Here is a 19,328-nt window from a genome sequence, read left to right on the forward strand (position 1 = left end):
AGAGAAAGAGTAAACTTACGGAGTTAGAAAAAACACGTTAGTTGTAAAGTATAATAGATGACACGGCAAATAATTTTTCTTCAGCTACAATTGAATTCATGTAATAATTTCTTTTGAATTCCTTGACTTCAAGTTTGGAAAATGAAAAGCAGCATGCTCTAGACTAGAGGCTAGTCGACACTCGACAGAAAGACATCCATATTCTAAATGCTTGATAGGCTGACGTCATCAAACTCAAACTTTTGAGAAACAATGAAGTGATATGAAAGAATGAAACACGGAAGCCATAAAAAATAATATCACACGCATATCGACAGAGTGGTAACCAACTTCTTTTGTTAAAAGTAAGAATATTTATGGGGAAAACCAACATTGATTAGAAATTGATATGTTGAGGCGGAAAATGTGGAAATCAGCAATCATTCAAAACATGATTGTGTTCTGAAAAGTATTTCGAGAAAATATAAATCAATGAAAAATAGTTTATTGAATTTGGTGTTGAGAAAATGTGGTGATAGGTAAACTGCCGTGTGCCGACGTACGCTCGGTTCATGCACAATTCCATCAGCTGTTCAAACGTATTAATATGTTCCCATCAACTGTTCAAACGTATTAATATGTTCTCCCAAATGTTCAAATAAAATTGCAGCCAGACCAAGGCCTTTGGTAAACACTCGTCATTCTGCCTTGTTAAGGAAACTAAAACAACCTATACCTACTTGACGGATAACGTACAGTATGCCATAAGCACTACCCAGCTATTAAAAACAATATTGTTCTTGTAAGAACGGTGGTGAGTTTATTTAAGCGTGATGTCAACTTGACAAACGATGAGAAAGCATCAACACATTGTTGTTGCGAACTAGACAAGCCATTATTACCAATTGTTTCTGTGACATCGTGTAATTCATTCAACTCTTTCACTGTGGTAATAGGATGAGAGACGCATGGGCTTCAATTATAATTGCACTTACGTCCGATCAATACATGAGCGTCAGCCAGAAAAGAAAACGATGGGACTGCACTCGGGAATTTTATCAATGAAAGTATTTCTTGTCCAACCAAAACATGATTCATGTATACCAGGAAAGTTAGATTTTAGATTTGTAAGTGCTTAAGTGTTTTGTTAAACATCTGGAAGTGAAATATCCTATTCCAAGAACTAAAGAAAGGGAAAAACTGATTTTTTTTTCTCGTTTTTTTTAAGGTGTCCGTTAATCACGTACATTAAAGAAAACATCGCAACAGAACAAAGCCAGCACCCTTTTCCCAAGTAGTGATTTAAACGCAAATACAATTTATAATTCATCCTTGGCTGGAACGTCTTTCTCTTCTTCTTCGTCCTCCTATTTAACGATAAAAAAACAGTTTAGTAATTCGTAATAACAAATTTCACAAACCCGTGAAAACTCGCCACCGAGAAGCCCAAGGCAAAGCTGAAAGGTTAGGAAGAAAAGTTAAAAACTCACTGTGGATGGTGTCTTTAGACTCTGCTCTAGAAACTCTACAAAGCCGTCCAAAGTGCGTGCACCCGTGTAAGGGATCACCTCGAATAGAAAAAGAAGAGAAACAGATCGCAAGTCAGCTACTGATGAGAATCAGGCCATGCAAGGACGCGCATTTACAAACATGCAATTCATCCTTTGTAAACTCAAAGATGTAGGTTAAAAAAGAGGAAGATTTAGTAGTGAGCGAGTTTTGGTGGCGAGCTTCCCCCAGTCATCCGTCGATTTTCTTCATTTAATACTATACCTCTTCGGGAGCAGCTTGTCCGTAAGTACCACCAGTTTCCAAGAACTTGCTCAAGCCGGCCAAAGTTCGCTCACCATTATACTCGACAACCTTGACGTATCACACAAAATGTGTTATAGAAATATTCATTTTATCTCGATTTAGCGAAATGGACCCTTATTAAATCATGATTTTACTAACGGACGGGCCCAACCGGCCCATGTCTTAATTTAATTCTCGAAAACCCTGAAGCACCGAAAAATACCTTGTTGTCTCCCTTCTGGTACAGTTTGATTGTAGGGAAGCTCTGAATTTTCGTATGCTCCAACTCGTTGGTAGTGGAATCCATTTTGGCAATAACGATGCTTTCATGATCCTTGTACTTTTCGCCTAATTCATCGTAAATGGGGACCAACTGCTTGCAGTGTCCGCACCTAATAGGGACAAAAACGGTGGTTTATGGAAAAGAATCAACTGAACGATTGTAAACCAAAGGATATTACCAAGGAGCGTAGAATTCGACCAAGACATCCTTCTCCTTATCAAAGGCAACAGAATCAAAGTTCTTGGAGACGAGGGTTTTGACTGGATTCTTATCCCAGTCCTCTGGAATATCTTCAGAGAGCAAATGAGGCTTGATTTTGCCATCAATGAAGTCTTGAACGAAATCCTTCATCGAATCCTGTGTAAGTTCCTCAGAAGACGGCTTGTATTTGGTCATCTCTTCTTCCAAATGGATAAGACGCATGGCTGGGAGTTCGCTTTTCTTCATACCGAAGAATTCGAGGATACGTTGGTGATCATCTTCGTCGGTGTCGACGGTGACAAACAAAACCTAATTAGGGGAATAAATAAACGAGTTAACGATTTGAATGTCTAGAACACTTTTGGTACTAACCTTGCCCTTGAAAAGCTTGGCAACATCACGGGCAGCTTGGGTGATTTTATCGGCATCGGCATGACTCTTGCCAACGAAGATAAGCAAGTGATTCTTGATCTCACCACCAAAGATCTTTTGGGCACTTTCGTGGTTGAATTCGATAACCAAAGGAAGCGATTCGGTCTTAACGAATTTGACGATAGCATCGGAAGTGATATCACCCTCGAAAGCAACCTTGGGATCATCGACCTTCTTGAGCAGGAAGACAGCGGCATCGGTAGTTACTTCGTACTCTTTAAGGACATCAGCATCGGCGGTGATACCAAAGCGGAAATCATCGACTTCTTGGGCAGCAGCGAGGTATTGCTTGGCAGCCTCAGATTCGAGATCCTGTGGAAAAGCAAATTTATGAGTTAGAAATCAGTATTAACGCAAAAAGTTTATTTTATTACCTTGAAGAAACCGAGAACGACAACGTCGCTGGCTGAGGCGAATTCCTTGGCTTCATCGACAGTTGCAATAGCTTTGGCTGCAGGGCCAGTCTTCTTAAGCAACCAGTTGACGATTTCATCACCAGTACGACCGCCTTAAATGAACATTCGCTGGTTGCTAAAGAGTGACTGAAATAATTACTGTCATTCATACCATTATAGTCTGAGGGCTTTCCATCGCGGTAGAATTTGAGAGTGGGGTACCCACGAATCTTGTTTTCTTCGGCAAGTTCAGCTTGTTCTGTGGCATCAACTTTGCCCAACTGAATGTCGGAGTTCATGTCTCTCAGCTTCTGCGCGGCCTTGATGTATTCCGGCTCTAGTGCTTTGCAATGACCACACCATGGGGCATCTAGAAAAAAATTGGAAAATAAAGATTATAATTAAAATTCAGAAAAAAAGTGAAGAAAACGGACGGTTGCTGAAATTCAAAGCACAAGTTCATTAACTTTCCGTCCAGTTTTCTTTTCGACTGAAGGTCGACGAATGTTGGGTCTTTGAATCGCTTCAAGGTCAAAATGCCCAGGGCCGTCTCACGCGTACGCTGCAAGACACGAGAACTGACACTACCGACTTTGTCACTACTCACTAGTTCGAATGCAATTGTTTCAGAAGATTTGTTATCCCCTTTTTTTCTAAATTTGTAGTTGATTACCGTTACTCCATATAAAGTTATATTAAACTGTGATAATTGTAAACCTGTTGCTTCAATTCCTGTCAAATTCTTGTTTCAGATTTAAAGAATCAACTTAAACAAAAAACTAGCACATATTTAAGCCAGAGTTTTGTACAACAATTCTAGTTGATAGAAGTTAGGCCTAAAAGCATGCACAAGGAAAACCAACTTACAAAATTCAACAAGGATGAACTTGTTATCAGTAATGGCAGCCTGGAATGTGTCTTTCTCCAAAACCAACACTCCTTGGTCCTTTTTGATTTCATCAGTCCTCACCAAGACGGCAAACGCTAACAGCAAAAGGAATTTCATCTTGACAGAAATCTCTCGTATAGGTTGGTGATTTGTTTGACGGGACAATTAGCGCTGCGCAGATCTGTAAAACCGAAAGTACATATTGTTGTGGCAATCGATTAGATATGTTTTATCGTTGATATTCGCGAAAGGTTAAAACAGAAGTGTCATGTCAGACACTGTCGAGTTAAAAGGAATTTAATACCTCAAGAGTACGTTGAAATCGGTCGCCGGTCTGAAACAGAAAGAGATGCAGTGCGGATTCTGACGTTCCCTCCCGGTAAACGAGCCAAACGTGCTGACGTGGTGTATGCTCACGCATCGATTTCTCTGATATCGATAGTATGGGAGTTTAATTTTTAAATATCGATTCACTTGTTGATAAAACATCGTCGGAAAGTATTACGGTGCAAATGAAATACAGATCTGAATTTTCGTTTTACAATAGCTTAAAATTTGCGGATTCGTAAAATTCATTGTCTTAATGATTGAACGTGTTAGAAAGGCCAATGAAAATCCAGCCAAAAGTAGGAGTATGTGTATCGATCTATAAGAAATCGCTGACGACGGTTTTCCTTAAAGGGAAAAATGTGTGTTGTGCTGTTGGATTTCTATTGGTTACTGCCTTAATACAATATTTGAAACAGGAAGGTTGATTTTACTCCTTACATAGTTCTCTCAAATTATATACCCAAAATCTTACCATGACCGTGGCTAAGAAAACGAAAAATGACGCTTTGCATAACGCAGTATAATCAATTATGATTTCAATGATAACATTAGTAATATCCTTGTGTTATTAGTGTTAATATATATATTCTAGACTGAAGAATACATAGTCCTACTTCATGGGAAAACAGCCATTGTTGAATAAGCTTGATCATTCAACTGATTTACGGAATAAGTCTATTTATAAAGTTTCGCTTTTCATATATACGAATAAGTACGAATCATATAACCCGTAAGACGCAAAAAGGGAAGGACGGACACGGACCATCTGGAGTTCTGGATTAGCAAGCAGTATCTATTTTTTTTAATGCCAAAGCTATGGGAGATGCAAAGATGAACGCTGATTATAGTCATAAATAGTTCAATCTCACACGTGTAGTGTAGTAGCCTACATACCAAGCAATAAACGTTGGTCAAGAATTTGACAACGTCCAAATGTCTGCAATCACCTGTCAGCTGATTTTAGTTGGTTCTCCTTAAGCCTGTCTCAAGAGGATAGGAATTGTTTACTAGTTTGGCTTCTTGCTTCTGGTACATTCGCATATAAGAGTATCACCTACATTTTTGTTTTTTTGAATAATGGAGACGGTAGCTGCTTTCTTTGGTGGCAACCCTTTCGCCACCCCTATCGGACAATTAATTGGTAAACAACTTGTTGACTAAATGACTTCACGATCTCTGCCTCTTTAAACCCACTGTCTCTTAAAACCCATGTACGTGCTTGCATTCAACAGAAAGAGCAACGGACGCATCGTTGTCCGATGAGGACTAGGCACTCAATATAGAAATTTGTGACCTGATAAATGAACAGGATGATGGTCCAAGAGATGCTGTCAGAGCAATCAAGAAACGTTTACAACTTAATGCAGGGAAAAATCATGCAGTTGTCATGCACACTTTGATAGTATGACCTTAAAACTTAGTGGTTAAATAGAAAAAACTAATAAAATTTTCAATTTAAGGTTCTTGAAACATGTGTAAAAAATTGTGGCCGCAGGTTTCATGTTCTAGTGTGCAGCAAGGATTTTGTTCAAGAGCTAGTGAAGTTGATTGGTATTAGTGTCTTCTAGATGCCATACCTTTTTTATAAGAATTAAACAATTTCATGTTTTTACACTAGGTCCAAAAAATGATCCACCAACAGAACTTCAAGAGAAAGTGCTGACACTAATTCAGAGCTGGTCTGATGCATTTCAGCAATATCCAGAACTGCATGGTGTAACCCAAGTCTATCAGGAATTAAAATCCAAAGGAATTGAGTTTCCAATGACCAATATGGACTTGATGGCTCCTATTTTGACGCCACAGAAGGTATTCATTCAACTCTATGGGAAAATCTTAACCCTAATATCATTGTCTCTCTATTAAGACTTTCACCCAGAGTGAAACTGTCCCTGCAGTCCATAGTAATCCAGTTTCAGCCATTCAGCCTGTTTATCAAAGACCGTCAACAGCTGACCCTCAACAAACACCCCCTGGCGTTGATAGTTCAGCTCTTTCTGCGAATCAATCGATTGATTTAAGCGGTCCACAGCTCACGAAGTTGCAGCATGAGTTGAGTGTAGTGGAAGGTAACATGTCCGTCCTTTCGGAAATGTTAGCAGAGATGAGTCCCGGACAAGAAAACCCTGCTGACTTGGAATTACTGTGCGAATTGTACGCTACATGTCGGACTATGCAGCAGCGTCTGGTAGATCTGGTTGACCGCGTGGCAAACGATGAAATAACAGCTCATCTTTTGAAGATCAATGATGACCTAAACAACCTTTTCCTAAGGTAATTTGTTTAAGTAGATAGGAAAGATATGGCGGTAAAAACTGTATTGAGTTTACATGTGTTTGTTTTCAAATAGATATGAACGCTATGAAAAAACAGACAGGCGGTGGTTCAAGGTGCTGGTAGCGAGACTTTGCAGAAAACTACACCACGACCAACCAGTGCTTTAATTGATCTTGCGGATCATTACCAGCCTTCTGCAAGCGCAGCGGCTGCTGCGCTCCCAACTATCACTACTCAATTACAGGGTCTAGGTAATTTCTAACCATTCACTTCTAATAACTAAGAAGGAAAACACAAGGATTTCTACGATAAACTTCTTAGGATTGAAAAATGCGGATGAAAGCGAATTCGATATGTTTGCACAATCACGCAACGTAACCTACGAATCGTCAAAACCTAGGTACCTATACAATGTTCATCAAATTGGTTGCAAAATCTTTCCAAACTCCTTTAGTCCTTTTACTTATCGAAGTTTCTTTATAATTTTGGTCTCATCTTTTCTGGAATTGGCGTATTGCACCATACGGAACATACTACTGTGGTCTCCCTGACTGTCGAATAACACACAACTGACTAGCGCTGGTAGTGCATACGGAGATCCAGACCAGTTGGATGCCAGTTTAGGCACAATAACCCAACAGCGAAAGCAAGAGGTATTTTCATGTTACTAAGATTCCTAACCTCTTCGCATACTGTGGTCCGCGTAAAATGTTTATTACGTTTGTTAATGCTTCTATCTTTCTGTGGTTGGGCTTGCTTATCTTCAGGGAGGTATCTTTGAAGGTGATTTTCTTCAGGTAATTTGTTTCTTTGTCTATTTCGTCTTCGTTGTCTGTTCAGTTCAATTTTGTACTCCTATAATTTCTTTTCATTCTCTTGGTATTCCTGTATTTTATGGATTTTCTCATTAATTAGGGAGTAAAAGACGAGGACATCGAAGAAATGGAAGCATGGCTCGAAAAAGAGGTACCGCTTTCTACAAAGTTGTTCATCCGCTCTTTTTAGTATCCATATGTAAACAAATCTCGGTTTTTAAATAATTTTATTTTTAGCCTCACCTTGCAGAAGATGCTACGCTAACCCCTGCTATGAAAGAATACCTAAAGAAACGTTCCGATAAACCAGAAGGAGCCGGCACCTCTGGCGAAGGGTCTTCTAGCCGTTCTAACGACTCGAATTTGTTTTCACTTTAACACATTTGTTTGTTTCTTTTCCTTCGCCTTTCTTCACAGAAGGCTACAACTGCTTTGTCCGTTAATTGTAGGCAACGGCTACACTGACATCAACTTATTTTTTTTTGTTTTCTGAATTTAAAACCAATTTTTAGGTGTACATGGAATTTGATGGTCTCAGTCGATGGTTGGAGAATCCAATCAGAAAAATTATCCTTATCAGTCAAGTTATTTTCCTCTTAGAAAAAACACTATTTGAAGATTTTTCACCTCAGCTGGTTGGTCCAGATGTGTCAGAGCCCTCGTATTTTTCAGTTCCTTACCTATGTCCCTTGATTAAATATTAATCAATCTTGCTCGTCGTGTTGACATTCCTTTGCTTTCCCTTCTACCTGGTCAGCTGTAGATGTTCCTTCCTTAATTATATTTAAAAATGGTATCATTATATATATACAATAAACGCCTTGTATTACCCATCCAGCAAACGATAGGTAAATGATTACGATGGAAGAGAAGGGAAATAACACGCTCCTTATTGCGCTTGTGAGTATCGGTGTCTTGTTTTTTCTAACACGTCAGCTCGTCGTTTTCTTGAAGCATCCGAATGAAACGAGCTGATTGAAGGAATTGCATCGGCTCCCAAGCCTTCTCTACCGGCTCTCATGTCTACTGATATCTACAAAAAGAGGAGAAATCTAACTAAATCTAGCTCTAAAGATGTACCTTGAAATAAATCTTGGTTACACTTACTGGTTCAATGATAGCATCAGCAGATTCCGTTTTACCCAGAGCTGTACCTTCATTCCAACCCATTTTAGCCAACATTTGAAATCCCTTATTCTTTTTTGCTATTGGCACAAGAGTAGAAGCCTGTTCCGTCTTCGCGCCAACAGGATCAATGCCTACTGTCTGTCGTCGAACTTCCGCTCGATCTTGGTAACCTGGCTTCAGTGACACTGAGTCATCAGAATCATGCAGCTTAAGTCCAAATTTTTGACGTATCTTTTTGAGCTCCCTTTTACGAGCTTTCTCCAAATCTTCTTTGTTAGCTGAAACTGAACTGCCAATATCTTTGTTTCCTTGCTCTTTGATCACCAAACCTGGTTCACAGCCATCACATGTTTCCAAGCCAGCATGAATGTGACATAAAAGTGTGATACTCCCAACTTGTATCTGGGAATCATGGGCCAAAATGTATTCTTCGCTCGTTTCTTTAGACTCAGAAAGCCGTTCCTGCAAAAGAAAGTAGTTGAGTAACAAATTTCAAAGCATGTGATGAACTTAGGGCCAACTTGCCATGTGAATGAAGGTACCGTTCCGACTGCCCAAATCAATAATGGTAAAAGATTTTTCATCCTGGTTGTATCCAAACTTAGCATGCTTCTTACTAACATTTACATCATCTAAAGAAACTTCACATTCTGGTAGTCTTCCAATGGTTCCACCAGTATAAGGTACAACAAATAAAGAACCAATCTTCACCTATTGACATGGCCAAGTGTAAGTGACTACATTCTATGCATAATATTAAACAACACTTACTCTATCGATAGAAGAACTCACAACCAAAAACCGAGCACAAGGAGGTAGACGTTCTGCAAGCTTGTGTGCTTCACCTTTGGTCTTGTTATTTTTCAGGTCTACTTCATTTACATCTTCATCTGACAGTTCACCTTCTTGTTTATTGGACTTAATTTCAGCTTCAACTTTTTTAGATAATTCTGATGTGTAGTTGTCTATAGAATGCAGAACATGTTCAGCAACTGCATTTTCAAAGGTGAATCCTTCGACTTGGTGATGCACCACATATTCACACATGGCTTCATCATATTGATACCATGTTCCTGTAAAGCCATTATAATAGAGGCCGGTCTCTGAGTTGTAATACATCTGTGTTGTTGAATCATAATAGAGGCCAGTTTCTTCATGATATTCAAATCCTGATTGAGCTTGGGCTTCTTCAGCAGCAGCTTTCACTTGATCCGCAATCGATAACCCTGAGGCCCAGCCAACCTCTTCTGTTGACGTCGACGGCTCATTTACATCCATTTTTGATAAAATTCCTGCAAATCAACAGAGAAAAACGCGTTACTCTTCCTGAAGGGCATTGAAGAGAAACTGCCGGTTGCACGTTAAGCTCTCCAGCCATAATGCACTTTAGGTGGAACTCGGCGAATTCCTCCAGATAGTCCCGAAATGTTTGAAGACTTCTCGTAGATACTGATCCGTTTACAGCAACCACTCGCCGATACAGACAATAATATAATACATCCAACCGCAGAGTGCAGACAGATGCAGACACCAGACAGGCAAGAAAATTGGACAAATCAATCTTTAGGTCAGTGAAATGCTACGTTGCGACTTTGCAAATGATAACTTTTTTCGAATTACATTTCAATTTTCAACAAGCGCGAAGGACTGTAGTCTACTCCAGAATGTCGAGATTACGAGGCTCGCCGACGCTTTCCATACAATGCCTTTAGCACCACAGTTGTTCAGCGCTCGAACAAATCCACTACTTATTTTAAGCTACCTACTTGTAAAAACGTTTCGGGTTCAGGTGGTGTTTCCCAGTTTTCTCTTGTGATATCTGTATATTATCATAACCCAAACATCGCCGCTTTCTTCAAAAAATCTAATGTTTTAAAACGTAGGTGCACTGGTTTGTGCGCCATTCCCTTTGGATTTTATGCTTCCTAGTTCCTACCTCCTGAAACAGACAACAAGTGTGACAAATTGCATCATTATAAGATGATTGATTCATAAGAGATCACCTTATGTACAAAATGTTTGAGCTGAATTCGTCTTCGCTGTACTGCGCCAAATCTATAATGAGCCATTTTCTTTAAAAAATCATATGAAAAGAGGGATGATTGAGCGACTTACCGGTGCTTCAACACCTCTAGAGGGGTAATCAAAACATCAGAAAGGGTTGCTATCTGCATATTTTTTGGGGCTTCTTCCGAGTTCTGAAATATGAAGAAGTTTACCTCAAAGGTGTTGGGTAGATGAGCTGAGAAATGGCCAATAGGTATTTAGTTACCAGAAGATCGCAGTTTGGATTTTTTTCACAGGGGTTTTGCTTTAAAAATAAAAATTCATCCTTTAAATTTATGCTATATTGTAGAGATGATCCAAGTTAATTGTTTTTGAAAACGTTTTACGTCAAAATTTGGTATGTGCTGGCGTACCTCGCAAGTCATTATCCGTGATAATAACCATTTAATTGTTTGTTTAACGTTTAAAACTTCTCTAACTTTTTTTACGCTTAAAAAGATGGAATAAGACCCTAAGAGACTTTAAAGAGAAATAAAATACCTTTAACAAACGGAAATGAAATATCCCAAATGAAGCCCTATCTGCATAGAAATTGTTATCCAATCCATTTTACCCTTTTTTCTGTACATGATGGTAAGAAACAAAAAAAAAACCTCTTCGGCTTATTTTTATTCCCCTCAATCCACGTCTTTGCAGCGACTGAGCGTGTTGTAGTCAACAATATAGAGCTAAGATGACGCCCGTCTGTTGCCTTTAGTCTTTAATTCGGTTCGAAGGAGCAAAGACGTGCTTTACATCCGGTGAACTACTTTCGAGATGGATTCTGAAGAATGTGACGATGATGTCACCGTCACTCCATGCCAAAACCTAATCCAGCGTTTAATCAAAAAACCAAATGTAATCCAGGATGAGGTGCCGGAAGCAACTCAGGTAGGAGAAATAATTTGACATTGGTTAATTTGTTTTCTAATAACTTTTTACAATCATTCGGTAAAAGGACAAGCGTCGAAAGATTACCTTGGCCAATGGGGTAGCTATCATAGTTGGCAGCATCATTGGTTCAGGAATATTTATCTCTCCAAAGGGAGTTCTCATAAATGCTGGATCAACTGGTACAGCATTGATAGTTTGGGCGTTGTCTGGTATATTTTCTGCCGGTGGAGCACTCTGTTACGCGGAACTAGGCACAATCATTTCCCGTTCCGGTGGCGATTACGCCTATATTCTAGAGGCGTTTGGTTCTCTGCCAGCATTTTTGACACTATGGGTTATAACGTTAATCATAAAACCAGCTTCTCAAGCAGTTGTTGCTTTAACTTTCGCTACCTATATGTTGCAACCCATCTTCGGTGACTGTCCCGTACCATACTCGGCCGTCCGCCTACTTGCTGCCTGTTGCCTATGTAAATCTAGAGACATTATGTTGAAAACTCATTCAGTTAACTCAATAATATTTAATTTGAATCTGTAAGGTCTTCTGTCCGGTATCAGTTGTGCCAGTGTACGAGGAGCCATGCGTATCCAAAACGTTTTCACAGTGGCAAAATTATTGGCATTATTTATCGTCATTGTACTCGGCCTATTTGAGCTTTTTGCAGGTTTCTTAATTCTTAATAACGGATTTACTTTTGTCTTACCTCTTTTTCACACGTTTAAAATTTGTCAGGAAAAACACAGAACCTAACATTCACACAGTTTTCGGAAGATGCACCACTCGAAATAGGAAAATTATCATTAGCCTTCTATTCGGGTACATGAATATTATTGAATTTTTAAGTTTTGATAGATTTAATACACTGCTGTTGATCATAGGCCTGTTTGCTTTTGGTGGCTGGAATTACCTGAATTTCGTCATTGATGAGCTGCAAGATCCATACAGGTATGACGTAATACTGACGAAATCAAGATTTTTTTAAAACATTAAGTCCAGACAATCTATATAATTTACGAATGGAAAATCACTCAGAAAAACCATTACAATAGAGAAAAGCGTGTCTTTTACAGACGAAACCAATTTATCTTTTCCATCATTCAGTGGATCAATAAGATTGGGCAAGGAAGAAAGAGCATCCTAAAGTGTAGTGGATTACATTTCCAATGCTGATGCGGCCTTTGTTTGTTCAGAGTGATACTGACTATTGATTTCTATTTTGTATACTTTAAGGAACTTACCTTTAGCTATATTCATAGCAATGCCAATCGTCACGATCTTTTATGTTTTGGCCAATTTGAGTTACTTCGTGGTAATTTCACCGGCCGATATCATTGCATCTCATGCAGTCGCCGTGGTATATCAAAGATTCTCGCAGAAAAATGAAATTCCTCGACAGTCTGTTTGATAACATCCCCTTTGATGAATCCAGACATTCGGAACAAAACTTTACAGCTGGTTGAAATGGGTCATACCTGTGTTCGTCTCCATCTCAACTTTCGGCAGTTTGAATGGAATCACTTTCACGGCGGCGCGAATTGTTGCAACAGGAGCGAACAACGGCCAGTTTCCGGCTGCTTGTGGATTTCTTCACCAACAATTACTTACACCCATACCAGCTTTGATCTGGGAGGTCCGCACCGGCAAAGTTCTATTTATCTAACCTGTGGAGCTAAATTTTAAATATAATTTACGTTTTTACAGTGCTCTCTGGCTTTGATATTGCTCCTTTTTCCTGACGTCTTTTCTCTCATCAACTACTTGAGCTTTGCACTATGGTTGGTTTCGGGCGCAAGTGTGACCGGACTATTATACTTACGTTGGAAACTACCAGACATTGAGCGACCTATACGAGTCCCCCTGGTTTTACCAATCACGTTTCTTCTTTGCTGTATTTTCCTAGTATTAGTGCCAGCTGTTGTAACGCCTTTCGACACAGGTACAAATCCTAAACATGTGTACAGAAGAATTCCGTTAATCTCGATTTTCAATAACAGGAATAGGAGTTATCATAGTTTTGGCTGGTGTTCCTGTTCATTTCGTGATTAAAAAAAGCTCATCGTCAACTGTTGTTCAGAAATATTCAGGTACTCACACAACTTTTGTTTTTAAGCTTGACAAGTAAAATGAATTTCCTTCATCCACAGATAAATTCTCCCGCTTCTGCGTCGCTTTACTTAATGTTGCACCAATCAATGGACATCATGCTTAATACCATTAGAAATGAATTAATGTGAAAGATGCTTACTGTCATATAAGAGGACTGTTTACTTTTGCCAATAAACTAAATCCAGTGACGAAATCAAGGCTAACTTTATTTTCAACAAAAAGTAATTCGCGACTACTACAACTGACTGGAATTCTGAAAATAAACGTGTCGGTCTAGATTAATCGTTCACTACTCGGATTGTGGCTGGGTTACAGGTTTCTCGCTCTGTAAATATTTAAAAGAAAATTTTAGTTATCTCAGGAACTTTAATAAATGACAGAGAATTACCGGTTTTGGTATAGAATAAGGAAAGCTTTTTCCGACTTTCTCACAATCAGTTTTTAATGCGGACAGTGTAGATTCATTGAGAAGCGAGAGCTCAACGCCTCCGCTCAATGCTTTATTAAGCGTAGCTATTGCTTTATCCAGTTCATTTTTTGACCCTGTAAAAGCAGAAATGGTCTTAGTCTAATGGTCTATACCGAGTTTTTGATTCTAAAGTTACGGTGGACATCAATCCAAGCGGAATATGCAATGGCTAGAGCTGACGGTTTGACGCTTGCTCCAGAGACAAGCATGTTGATTAGCGTTTCAGCCAAAGCCACGTCTTGGTGTTGCCTGATATGGCGGCAAACAGGCTGAAAGCCAATTGCAATAGGAGATGCTTTGAGAGTTTCCCATGTTGACTGGGCTTCAGTTAGATTTCCACTATTCAAATAGTAGCACCAAAGAGAATTCACGGGACCATAAACCCCAAGTTTAACATACTCGCTGGCTATTTCTTGGCCTGTATAGAACAAAAGGAACTGAACATTTTCTGTAATTCCGTCATACCATAACGCACACTCACATTTTGGCAGAACATTGGGGTTCTTTTCTAGTATGCCTAGTATGCCTCCTCTGGGAAATGTAAGCCTTAATGCCTTTAATTGTTCTTCGTCTAACGTATGACCAGATTTTGCCTTAATGTCGTTCAAAAGAGTATCGAGGTAAGCTATCGTGGCAGCGGGATCTTGTGCAATAGCAGAGGCAAGAACATTTTCGTAGCTTAAGAGACTCTTTCTCTCCTGAAGATCGATAATGAATGACTGAACGTAGATGACTTGAAACAAAATAACGTCATACTTACTGGGCTTAAATACTCCCCAATCATTCGAATAGATTGTTGATCACCAGCTGATGCAAGGGCTTTCATGTAGAAACGGAAGATGCGTGGAACAGGATATCCACCCGATTTTTCTAGCTCTAAAACAAGTTGAGTAGCAACATCCAGCCGACCTGCTTTTACAGCCACTTCTACCAAATCGGATTTTTGTCTAACTGAGATATTATCACCTTGGCTTTCCAACCTACGAGTACAAAGTTAAATAACGAGTGCAAGCCAGAAAATCAATTTTTTACTCACTCTTTCTTGAGCTCAAGTGCAGCATTTATGTCGCCATTTTTTATCGCTGTCAAGAACTCCCCTTTCTTGGAAGATTTTGATTCCGAAATGTCTTTTTTGGGTTTGCTGGCCACAGGGTTTTTCTTTCCGTTTAAACTGGAGGCGATAGAATTGGAAGCATTTGGAACTGTCTCGTTTTCCAATACTTCAGGAATTGTAAAGGGGACAGGCTCGTTCTGCTCTTCTAGGAATCTACCCAGTTTCTGCAAAAATTCTGGATTTGGTTGAAAATCTTCTTCTTGCATTTGCGTCCATAGGCCAGCAGCACGGGCCACATCTTTCGTGTTTATACAAGCCGACAGCAGGTATGTGTACATCATGTTCCGGTCAACACCATATACATCTTTTGTGATTTTGATCAGGTTCTCAAGTTCTGTGATTCTCTTCTCATCAACATAACGTTTGCATACCGTATCAATACGCGGACCACGCGCCCGAAGACCGGGAGTCTGGTGAATAATAGGATGATTGAGAAAAATACTCCCGAGAGTCAATTGACTTTTTCATTACCTCAAGCACTTTTTTTGCTTGTCGAACTCGACCGCATTCCAAAAAAGCGAACACTAAATCGTAAAGACTGTTCATCTCGCCATGAACTTTAATACTAGCATCCATAACTTGTTGAAGTCGCTGGGCATCTTCCGATTCAATCAATCGCGTGGTTAATGTGGATTTTAGAGGAGTAACTCGATATGTTTCAACGCACTCAAGGAAAGTTTTCAATGCACCTTCAATATCGTCCCTGTAATAAATATTAAAAGTTAGCAGGTCTTTTACCCTACAAAAAATTATCGTTGCTAAATTTTACCTGCTTAGATGAACCTTGATGAGCGGGCCAGCAATCATGCCAGTAATTTTTAATCCAGACTTTTCTATGATTTCAAATAATTTACGGGTAAGCTCGACGTCTCCTTTCGAAGCAGCTACATTCATCAGACGCCAACCGGACATTTCCAAACTACGAAGATTTTGTTCGCTCGTTTCAGACGATGGCTTCAAGCGTTGGAGGATCTTAAACGCGTCATCTACGCGATCACCTTTCAGCAAGCTTGTCGCTAAATTAAACAACTTAATAGGTGTCACAACAATATCTGGGTTCTTCGAGTAAAGCGCTGTAAAAATCCCAAAAGCATCATCGAAACGTCCATGATGGGCATAAAGGTCCATGAGTACAATGTTCAATCCTTCAGAAAAGACGAAATTGCGTGATTCCAGTAACTACAAGAACAACCCGTGTCATAAATATAAATTTGCCAACAAACACAACAACAACAAAACAAAAAGAAAAAGAAAAAAAGGGAGTCAGAAAACTACCTTCTTCTCGTTCAGGGCTTCCGTAAGATTGTGCTCTTTAGCGAATCCAACGAACTTTTGAGCCCCTTTATAAAAATTTTGCCTGTTGGTGGAAGACGGGTAAGCTATAAGTTCTGTTGGCATTAGCGTCCCAGAACTCAGCTCAACAAGCAGCTGAGCAACGGATTCCGTCATCTCGTCACCGGCATGCTCTTGGATGTACTGTACAACGCTATTTGGTACACCTAGCCCGTTTTCGTGCATGGTTTTTAAAAGAGGTTCGACGGCTTCTAATTTAGGTCTAAAAAAAAATAACAATTAGTTCCTCTAGAGACATTATACTAGAAGAAATGTTTTACTTGGTAGCACGATCGAAAACTTCCTTCAGAACTGGTCCAGCCAATTCAGCTGCTTGATCTTTGGGATCATTTTCCGTTCCCGGAGTCTGAGATTGGCGCAGCGTGGATTTCAGAAGTTTTGCCAAAGATGACGCATCACGGGTTTTCAGGTAAGCATCGGCCGCTGCTTGGCGAAAGTTGATGTTGTCAAAACGGAGACTGCATAGCAAAAAGGAAGTGAAAAGGTTGCTTTCGTTAGTAAGAATTTTTCGAATTCTATCATTTTACTAGATCTTTGAAGCAACATCAATAGCCGAAGCGAAGTCCTGTCGATTCAAGCTTTGTACCATTAAGGATATGGCTACTACACTTGGAGGAACTTCAGCGGAACGCAACTTCCGGAGGAGAGTTTCAACATTGTCATTTTCCATGTAAGGGAGCACACGCTGGCTGATGGTATCCACATTTGGCGTAACCTGTATGGCTGCCATTTGACGTAGAGCGTCTAAAACTCCTTTTTCACCGCCAACTTTTGATTGCGCCGTCTGAAAAGTAAAGTAAAGGTGTCATGCAACAACATGGAAGAACTAAATTAAAAAATGTTGATGGTGGAGCGCTTTACTCACCAACAGTGGCCAAAAAGCTTGCGGTCGGAGCATTTCTTTTTGTTTTTGAATTTGCTTAAGAAGAAGATTTGAGATTTCTGGCTTCCTGAATGCGTTAGACATTTCAAGGGCTTTGAAAAACGCCCTGTTGTTTAGGCCAGAGTTCACAAGTTGTTGACAGAAAGAGATAACCTTCTCAGGTGGACAATTCGACTTGATGATTTGACGAATAAAAAAATTTCCGGTTGCAGACATCTGCAAATAAGCAATGCTTAGGTTGAATCATAAATACTGATAACTTGGTTATTCCACTAGTTGGGACTTGGGAGTCACTATGACAACCAATGTTTGATTTTGCACCTATACTAGTTTTTGTACCATCTTATTATTACACTGTGATTCAAAGTTTAGGCTAGAATTAGATTAAAACTAAAAAGTAAGAATATCATTAAATCATACTTGACCATCAGCTAGCTGTACAGGTTTCATGCTTTGAAGGACTCTAAAAGCCTGATCTTCTTGTTGATGATTGACTAAACGGAGAATTACGTTGAAACAATCCTGATTATAGCCAGAAGATTTGTTCATCAGGTTCAACATATTATCAACAACTGTAGGGTGATTGTGAATCGCTGCGGTGTATAATACTTCCAGCAAATCTCTATCATGGAGTGTGATTTCCTTGTTTTTACATTCATCTAAACATTTCAATACAAAAAGGATTTAAATGTGGATCTCATTCAATATTTTCAAGTTAAATTACCTATGGTGGAGGAAATCTCTTGTAGTAGGCCATGTTTGGCGTAGCCGCAGAGTAACGTACGGTACGTATCACTGTCGGGTTCTAAACCAGCTTGGGTCATCACTTTGATAACACCCCTAGCACTTTCCAGATCTCTATTACACAGCACAATGCATAAAGCAATTCAAATTAAAAATAAATACTTATTTTGTAGGTAGTGATTTGTAGCTTACCCTGTGTTGGCATGACCCATAACAAGTGAATTGAATACTAGCTCTCCAATGGGGAGATCTTTGCTTTTCATTATTTCCAAAATTTGTGAAGCACCATCAATATCTCCTTTCTGGCAATAGGCAGACAAAAGCCTCTGGTAAGTCACCTAAAATAAAACAAAAAATGTATTACAAGTAAAAATGGAAATGGATCACTGAAGATGAAGGTTACTCTGTTAGGTTTAATATTTTGCTCCTCCAACTTCTGTAAGAACTTCATGGGATTAAAAGAGTGCTCATTTTCTAAATACACACGTAGAAGGGCATTGTAGTGACTAATGTCAAGAGAAACATTGTATCCCTGCAACATTTTCCAGACTTCTTGAACCAAGTTTGTTCTTGAAGTTGGTGGTTCCTCGGGCACCAGGCTACCACAACATCGTATGAGTAGTAAACTTTGAGTGGTTGAGGCAGTTTCTGCAAAACATGGGTAAATGGAGCATGAAATGTTACTTCTATCCAACAAAATATAAAGAAACATCTTACTCTGTTGTTTTATCCTCTCAATGATATTTAGGATATCATCTTTTGTGATACGACCAACTTTTTTAGCATCCGACTCAGCCTTTTCAATAGCCCTGTCGACAACACCATGATCTGTTGATATTAGTGGTTGCTGAACAGTAGCATCACTTAAATTTTTCAGTGGTAACTGGGCCGCTGACAGAGATCTAGGGAAAACACAATAGAATAAAACAAGTTAACATAGTTAAGTCACGTGGGTTGCCGGCAGATATAAACCTGTGTTACGAAGACAAAGCAACAAACCTGTGTATGGTAATTTCCCATTCGCCTCTACGTGCACGAACCAGCGATTCATTTTTACTACCATTGTTTAAATCGAAATTTCTGGTTAAATTAGAGAATAACCGGAAAAATTTTCCAGAACGCAACAACGAAGCCATCTTCGCAAGTTGGTGGTCAATTTAAGGGATTTGGAATTATGGAGAGACAAACTGCGGCA

At 39.4% G+C, this 19,328-nt stretch overlaps 5 protein-coding genes across 9 annotated transcripts; 2 read left to right on the plus strand and 3 right to left on the minus strand.

Annotated features, from left to right (window-relative positions):
• Window positions 1-884: 884 nt before the first annotated feature.
• LOC116917255 (protein disulfide-isomerase) lies at window positions 885-4,408 on the minus strand. Of its 2 annotated transcripts, none has more exons than XM_032922675.2 (9): window positions 4,278-4,408; window positions 3,952-4,154; window positions 3,257-3,454; window positions 3,064-3,197; window positions 2,630-3,001; window positions 2,235-2,566; window positions 1,997-2,165; window positions 1,470-1,547; window positions 885-1,346 (listed from the first exon to the last, which is right to left on the minus strand). In XM_032922675.2, exons 2-9 carry the CDS (start codon window positions 4,088-4,090, stop codon window positions 1,299-1,301), a joined length of 1,470 nt encoding a protein of 489 aa, XP_032778566.2. In that variant the 5' UTR covers window positions 4,091-4,154; window positions 4,278-4,408; the 3' UTR covers window positions 885-1,298. The 2 variants fall into 2 exon arrangements, with proteins under 2 accessions (XP_032778566.2, XP_032778565.2); XM_032922674.2 differs by lacking the exon at window positions 1,470-1,547 and adding an exon at window positions 1,753-1,842.
• A 616-nt stretch (window positions 4,409-5,024) lies between these two features.
• Window positions 5,025-8,228, plus strand: LOC116917257 (TOM1-like protein 2). Its single transcript, XM_032922676.2, is given in 12 exon segments — window positions 5,025-5,444; window positions 5,536-5,705; window positions 5,764-5,854; window positions 5,922-6,112; window positions 6,171-6,577; window positions 6,654-6,755; window positions 6,758-6,831; window positions 6,902-6,980; window positions 7,158-7,233; window positions 7,348-7,377; window positions 7,496-7,546; window positions 7,633-8,228. Coding segments are annotated over 12 exon segments (1,476 nt in total). The 5' UTR covers window positions 5,025-5,380; the 3' UTR covers window positions 7,774-8,228.
• LOC116917265 (angiogenic factor with G patch and FHA domains 1) lies at window positions 7,868-10,051 on the minus strand. 4 transcript variants are annotated; one of them, XR_004391064.2, is made up of 5 exons: window positions 9,295-10,017; window positions 9,049-9,234; window positions 8,503-8,985; window positions 8,226-8,428; window positions 7,868-8,168 (listed from the first exon to the last, which is right to left on the minus strand). XR_004391064.2 is itself a non-coding variant. In XM_032922689.2 (5 exons), exons 2-5 carry the CDS (start codon window positions 9,799-9,801, stop codon window positions 8,285-8,287), a joined length of 1,320 nt encoding a protein of 439 aa, XP_032778580.1. In that variant the 5' UTR covers window positions 9,802-9,815; window positions 9,909-10,051; the 3' UTR covers window positions 8,204-8,284. The 4 variants fall into 4 exon arrangements, 3 of the variants coding, with proteins under 3 accessions (XP_032778580.1, XP_032778581.1, XP_032778579.1); XM_032922689.2 differs by lacking the exon at window positions 7,868-8,168 and having other exon boundaries at window positions 8,204-8,428; window positions 9,295-9,815; window positions 9,909-10,051; XM_032922690.2 differs by lacking the exon at window positions 7,868-8,168 and having other exon boundaries at window positions 8,204-8,428; window positions 9,295-9,815; window positions 9,884-10,033.
• Window positions 10,052-10,268: 217 nt separating this feature from the next.
• Window positions 10,269-13,763, plus strand: LOC116917254 (large neutral amino acids transporter small subunit 1). The gene is made up of 10 exons (XM_032922673.2): window positions 10,269-11,460; window positions 11,528-11,933; window positions 12,003-12,128; window positions 12,197-12,280; window positions 12,343-12,409; window positions 12,695-12,818; window positions 12,894-13,094; window positions 13,166-13,400; window positions 13,459-13,548; window positions 13,609-13,763. The coding sequence occupies exons 1-10, from the start codon at window positions 11,347-11,349 to the stop codon at window positions 13,671-13,673; spliced, it is 1,512 nt and encodes a 503-aa protein (XP_032778564.1). The 5' UTR covers window positions 10,269-11,346; the 3' UTR covers window positions 13,674-13,763.
• LOC116917218 (leucine-rich PPR motif-containing protein, mitochondrial) lies at window positions 13,756-19,309 on the minus strand. The gene is made up of 18 exons (XM_032922604.2): window positions 19,133-19,309; window positions 18,851-19,035; window positions 18,537-18,781; window positions 18,326-18,471; window positions 18,114-18,247; window positions 17,810-18,048; window positions 17,372-17,605; window positions 17,034-17,290; window positions 16,767-16,964; window positions 16,429-16,708; window positions 15,923-16,332; window positions 15,625-15,856; window positions 15,076-15,563; window positions 14,800-15,019; window positions 14,521-14,737; window positions 14,176-14,457; window positions 13,959-14,113; window positions 13,756-13,895 (listed from the first exon to the last, which is right to left on the minus strand). Exons 1-18 carry the CDS (start codon window positions 19,267-19,269, stop codon window positions 13,860-13,862), a joined length of 4,095 nt encoding a protein of 1,364 aa, XP_032778495.2. The 5' UTR covers window positions 19,270-19,309; the 3' UTR covers window positions 13,756-13,859.
• Window positions 19,310-19,328: the final 19 nt, after the last annotated feature.

Source organism: Daphnia magna, linkage group LG2 (assembly GCF_020631705.1).
Source record: "Daphnia magna isolate NIES linkage group LG2, ASM2063170v1.1, whole genome shotgun sequence".
Lineage (NCBI taxonomy): Eukaryota > Metazoa > Arthropoda > Branchiopoda > Diplostraca > Daphniidae > Daphnia > Daphnia magna.